The 6,156-nt window shown below is 41.6% G+C and overlaps 1 protein-coding gene across 1 annotated transcript in view; it reads left to right on the top strand.

The window, feature by feature from the left end:
* The window catches only part of pdzd8 (PDZ domain containing 8), a 258,403-nt gene extending 253,679 nt beyond the window's left edge, over positions 1–4,724 (top strand). The window contains exon 5 of the mRNA XM_063072050.1: positions 1,696–4,724. Within this exon, the coding sequence (XP_062928120.1) occupies positions 1,696–3,848 (2,153 nt within the window). The 3' untranslated portion in view covers positions 3,849–4,724. The remainder of the gene's footprint in view (positions 1–1,695) is intronic.
* The last annotated feature ends 1,432 nt before the right edge of the window (positions 4,725–6,156 follow it).

Genomic DNA, 6,156 nt, shown 5'->3' with positions numbered 1-6,156 from the left:
GAAACTTAGACGTAAACCTCTGCTGCCTTGCGGTTATACCCACTCATGAGAGAGACTTTGGGAGTAAACTTTGAGGGTAAGTCCCGAGCTGGAGTCCCTAAGGCAGTCCTGCATTGAGTTTAACGCTGGCTGGCAACTCCTGCGATGCCAGTGGTGCCAAACTGCAACGGTCTCTGCAGTTCCTTTGGATTCATCAGCTGCTTGGAGAGGGGGGGCCTGTTACATGGCCAACAGTTTGCTCTTCGTATTGTGCTGCCCTGCTTGTGTATCGACTTTGACTGCTAGGACACAGCAGAGGTCCGTGTAATGGAGGCCTGAACACAGGATTTTTTAAAATAATAACTAGATGATCTCTTTTGGTTTTGTTGAGATTTTGGTTCTGGGATGATTGTGGAAGGTCATTGCCACGTCCTGGAACACTTTAAAGATCTTTTACCACAGAACCCCCAGAAAGCACAGTCTCAGTTCAGATATTGGGCTCTGAATTTCATTTTCCCATGTTTTTTCTCTTTACGTTACAGTAGAACATCTTTAGAGTGACGAATGGAAAATATCTGCATATCTTTTTAAAAAATAATGTTAACCTTACACAGAAATTTGGACTGTGGTGCTTTTGAGTTTTTGCCATCAGAGGTGACTAAGGTGCAAAAGAACTGTTCTCAGAATGCATGGAGTTCAGAAATTGTGCTGTACATGGCATGGTTTAGAGAGCTGAATCTCTGAGAAGTTATTGGCTGTATTCTAGATATATTTTCCTGAATTGTACGTTTTCTCAGAACATCCCAGTGTACATTTCCTGCCCCTCCCTCTTGTCCCAGAGTTAAATTATTGTTGCTCCTCCTCCATACAATGCTTCAGAAGGCAATGCCATCCTCTCCCATTCTATTCTTTTTAACCACAGCAGCTCTGTCAAGGATCAAGGATCAACTTCATACATCACTGTAGGGGTGGAGAAAGAAAGTTGGTTTATAGAAAAATGAACTTGGGAGTTCATGGTTTAAAAAAAGGCTGAATAAAGTGTCGGATGAAGCTGAAATAGAACAGTTTACATATCTTACACATATTAGTTCTACAAGGTGGTGTAGTGGTTAGCACACTTTACAGCTCAGTTGATGGGTAGAATTCACGCCGCTGCCTGTAAGGAGTTTGTATGTTCTCCCATGACAGCATGGGTTTTCTCCAGGCGATCTGGTTTCCTCCCACAGTCCAAAGTCGTACCGGTTGGTGGGTTAATTGGGCTTTGTAAATAGGGATTAAATCAGGGAATTGCTGGGCAGAGCAGCTCGAAAGGCCGGAAGGGCCTATGCTGTGCGAATCTCAATAAATAACTAAATAAGTACTTAAATGAGGCAGAAACATAGTTTAGTAAAATACAGATGATCCCCGACATTACAGGAGAGTAGAATTGGGTTTGTAGAAAATATCGCTATTTTCCCTAAAGAGAAGTTGTGTTGTCTGTGTCAAGAAATGAGAGTTGAGAAGAAGAAAGATAATGTTTCTTTACTTTTTTTCTAAAATAAATTCCATGAGAGCAAACTTTATTCTGCATCTCAATTTTTTTGGCAGTGATCTATGATTTGTAGAGGAATCTTTCTCCGTAACCCAAACAGTTATGATACGAAGAGTTGGGGGGTGGGGTGATCACCTGTAATACTAATGTACTCATGCACCTCTTTCTCTAATATCTGTTTACAGGAACCAAGGTGACGTCATCTGTACACGTTTTGAAGCTTATCAAGCAAGCTGGCGAAAAAGTATTGGTGTATTACGAGAGACCTGTAGGTGGACATCAGAATCAACAGTGTAGCTCGATCCAGGAGAACTATAGCCATCTTGAAGACCCAGGCTTTGGTACACAGTTTGGGCAGCATGCATTTGATGACGATAGCATTTTAGACAATGTCGATGGTAAAGACATAGATTCTGAATTTGAAGAATTAATGTGTTCTGAAATCAAACCACTGCCCACAATCATAAAGGAGGATTGTGCACCTCAAAGTCCAAAGCGTTCAGTGGCTACCCTTGCCAGCAAGCCACTAGGTACTATATCTCCCATTCTCAATCGCAAATTGAATTTGGGGAATTACCCGAATCCTCTGAAGTCACAGCAAAAAGATACAGTTAAGTTTGCCCAGCCAAAGTGCTTAGATGTCCCTGATGGGACACAGCAGCTGAGCAAGCCACCAGTAGCATCCACATACAAGCCTCCAGTGCCTCCAAGGCCACAGATAAAGCTAACTTCAGCTCCTACTGAAGCCCAGAGCCCGCCTGAACCTGCAGACATAGCTACCGAGAAACCCGACAAGCTGATGGCGTCCACCAACAGCGCAGACAAAAGTGCTGAGAAAAGTGTCAGCAAAAGTATAGATCAGGTGGAAGAAGCATCTATGACCAAGTCCACAGCTAGTAAACAGGATTCCAGGGAGAAGCTCCCAGAAGCCACCTGCGGCGTTCGTGACGGAGCAGAAGGCAACCAAATCTGGGAGTCATCGGAGATACTCTACCGTAAGAGATTTGGGAAGTGGAACAAGGCAACATGCGTATTTGATGTTGAAGGATGCCACCGATACATTAACGTTGCAGTGTGGTGCAAAGAACCTTTTAAAGCAGGTGAACTTATTTGTTTAGGCCACGCGAGCATTAAACTTGAAGAGATAGCCATGGAATGCCTTTGTACGGCATCAATGGAGTTCCAAGCAACCTTCCGGCTCAATGCTCCTGAGCCAAAGGCTGCTGTTAGTAGGACTGCATTACGAAACCTGAGCACTCACAAGGGATTCAATGAGAAACTCTGCTATGGTGACATTACACTAAATTTTACCTACCTAAAAGAGGGTGATACAGAAAGCTCTAGTGTTCAAACGGAAAAGGAAAAGGAAGATAATTCACAGGAGGAAATTCCTGTTGCCAATAAGGAGAAAACTACTCGTCGGTGCATGGACAGTAAGCACAATTTCCAAGACACTCAGTTTCAGAATCCAACCTGGTGTGATTACTGTAAGAAAAAAGTGTGGACCAAAGCTGCTTCTCAGTGCATGAAATGTGCTTACATCTGCCATAAAAAGTGTCAGGATAAATGTCTGGCGGAAGCACTCTTTCCTATTACCACAGAGAGGAGGGTTGATTTGGAAACAAAGTCGTCCTTCAACAGGTCCACTGGGTTAACACGGCATATCATCAATACTAGCTCACGCCTGCTGAACCTGAGACCAGGACCAAGAGCTCGTCTGGCGGATCCTGGGGTTGACTTAGTGGAGCCATCGCCCAAGCAAACTCCGAACACATCAGACAATGAAAGCAGTGACACCGAGACATACAGTGCCAACAGTCCTTCCAAGCAGATAGTCTCTTCCACTGGTGGCAAGTTGTCAGTGAAGAAAGATGGAGGTCTCGACGATAGTGTATTGATTGCAGTAAAGGAGATTGGCCGAGACCTGTACCGAGGATTGCCAGCCGACGAACGATTTCAGAAACTGTACTTGATGTCAGAAAAGCTACAGAATGAAATTGAGCTGGAACTGGAACAGAATTATGCTCTGCAGAAAGAAGAGAAGGATTGCACAGACCCTAAAAAGAAGTGTCATCTGTCTGCTGCCATTGCAAAGTCAGTTGAACGTCTACAAGCTCTTACGCTGCTCACAATCCACTACAAAGCAGGGATGGATGATTTAGAATTCAGCGACTTTGCACCTTCTTCTGAACAGCCAGCAAAAAAGGTCACAAAGCTCACAGATGACATCTTATCCCTAACAGCAGACGAAATTGACATTGACAGTCAGACAGATGTGCAATCACTTACTGAGGAATCAAACGAGCAAACCATTAATGAAGCCGAATCTATTTCATGACTTTAATTCATTTTTCTCATAATTGTGATAAACAAATTTAATTTTTTTTTACTTTTTGCTTCTGTGCTATAATGCAATCATTACTCTATCTTGTGAATTTGACTTTTCATGTGACTATGGTGTCAGTAATCAACAGGCAGATCAGTTTAGGATTTTCCCTGCTTGATGACATACTTTTTCATGAATGAATTCTCGGTGTCATGAACTGTAGCCGAATGCTCAGTTCACTGGGGAAGTGGATATAAAATCTCTTTTAGGACCATGTCAAAAGCTCTCATCCTTTTTATGTTCTCCCTTGTTTGTTATGTAGATGTTCCTTTGCCAAACATGTATCATATAGCTAATTGTGTGGTGTGCTTTCGTATTTATTGAAAGAAAAGCGGAGTTTTTGTTTTATTTCTTTATGAATATTTGTAATTTAAAAAAATAATTGCTCTGAACCTCTGAAGTGCAAAGAAGTGCAAGAACTGCACCGACTCTCTCATCTTTAATGAAACTGTAATGTATAGTACCACGACATGACTAATTAATATTTATGTATGTGTTATATAGTGAAACATCCAGCTTGTTTTCTCTGCAGAAGAGTTGGGGGAGGGGGAGGTTAAATTTTGATAGAATGTGACATAGCTCAATTTACCCAAGTAGTAACTTTTACATAATTAAAAGCTGTTAGTGAAAACTGAGAAAATAATGCTAATTGATTTGAGGGATTTTCATTTTGATTTTGTTTAATAAGTAGATCTCGGTGCTCCCCAGTAAACCCCCACTCCTTCCCAATTCCCTATCCCATCCACCCTGCTCCTACCCCCATCTCAACCACAACCTCAGCAGAATGGAAAGTTAGGTGCCTCGAACTTTAATACTGCCCCCAATAAACATACTACTGAAAATATGTTGGGATTTTTGTAAAGTTATTTAATTGCATCTATATTTGTATCTTTTATACACTTCACCAGAAAACCCTGTATCTACAATTCCAAACGACAGCACCCAGTTAAAGATAACCATTCATTTTTTCAATGTGTAACAAAATATATTTACACCCGAGTTTGAAGAAAAGCAGTTTTTTTTTCCAAATATAACAAGCCAAAAGGAAGGGGATTTTATTTCATATTATTCACATGTTCTATATATTAGCCAACCAAAGAAACTATGAGTGCATGCCATCAGCCATCTCCACGGGTGCAGTATCCATACATTGGTTGGATGTGGCAAGTTTTTATAATACTTATTTAAGTTTTAGAATTTTTAAAATTATGTATTTAGTTTCTTGGTTTCTAAATGCTTTCATAAGTGTCTGAATATTTCTGAGTGCCTCAAATATTCTGAAGCATTCGGTGTATGAAGTTTGGCAATCCCAGCTGAGCAGCTGGGAACGGCTTAGCTAGCTGACAAGTTTAATATCTGGTTTTGAGCGAAGGGCTTTCTGCCTGGCTGCTCACTTGTACCATGGTCAACTCTTTGTCAGGGCAGAGACTTGCCACTAAGGAACTTTCTAGGCAGTTTCTTGAAATGGAGAAATTATCTATTTTGGAGAGGTCTGGAATGAGCCTTGATTGACTTCAAATTGTGGGTTAAATGGAAATCAATGTCCACAACATCTCCAGCCTGGATCTTTTGTTATTAATTCTATCCACCCACCTGCAGAAGGAGTTCATCCGTCATCATCTGATCTGCTGTCATCTCCCTCTGCCATGTGACGAACAACCCAGTACTATTCTTAGTGTGGGTGGATGCCCAAAAGGCATCAATGAAGTTAATGATAACACATGAGAGAGAATACAAGGCTGCAGGGAATTAAGGGAAGAGAGATGGGACTGTTGCAATGTCACTACCAGCAAATAGCATTGATCAGATGGGCCAAATGACCTCCTCCATTGTAAGAATAAGCCAGCTGGTGGTGTAGTGGCAACTGCACCAGTCTTCGAAGCAAGAGGTCGTGGGTTCAAACCTGGTCAGCTCCTTGCACATTTTCCATCCGTGCTGGGTTGAGCATCGAGCTAGCAACTCAGCCTCATAAAAAACAGACAAATAGTAAAGAAATGTCAAGGTTACTGCCCGATGCACCACAAGGTGCAGAAATGAACAACAATTGTAAGAGTAAAAGAGAAGATACTCATTAAGAGGGTAATATTCTGCAGTGAACTATAAAATAAATCCTGCCCTTTCTGTACCAATAACGTGCATCAGTTCCAATCTTAGAAGCCAGCCTGACATATTCCCTAACTTTTGGAAAGAATTGGCAAATTACGCTTAGTCTTGTGAATTAGCTTGAAACCACCTCAGATTTATGAAATAACATCTAGAA

This window comes from Mobula hypostoma, chromosome 19, assembly GCF_963921235.1.
Source record: "Mobula hypostoma chromosome 19, sMobHyp1.1, whole genome shotgun sequence".
Classification (NCBI taxonomy): Eukaryota; Metazoa; Chordata; class Chondrichthyes; order Myliobatiformes; family Myliobatidae; genus Mobula; species Mobula hypostoma.
Note: the sequence above shows the minus strand (reverse complement) of the source record. Positions and strands in the feature narration are given on the sequence as shown.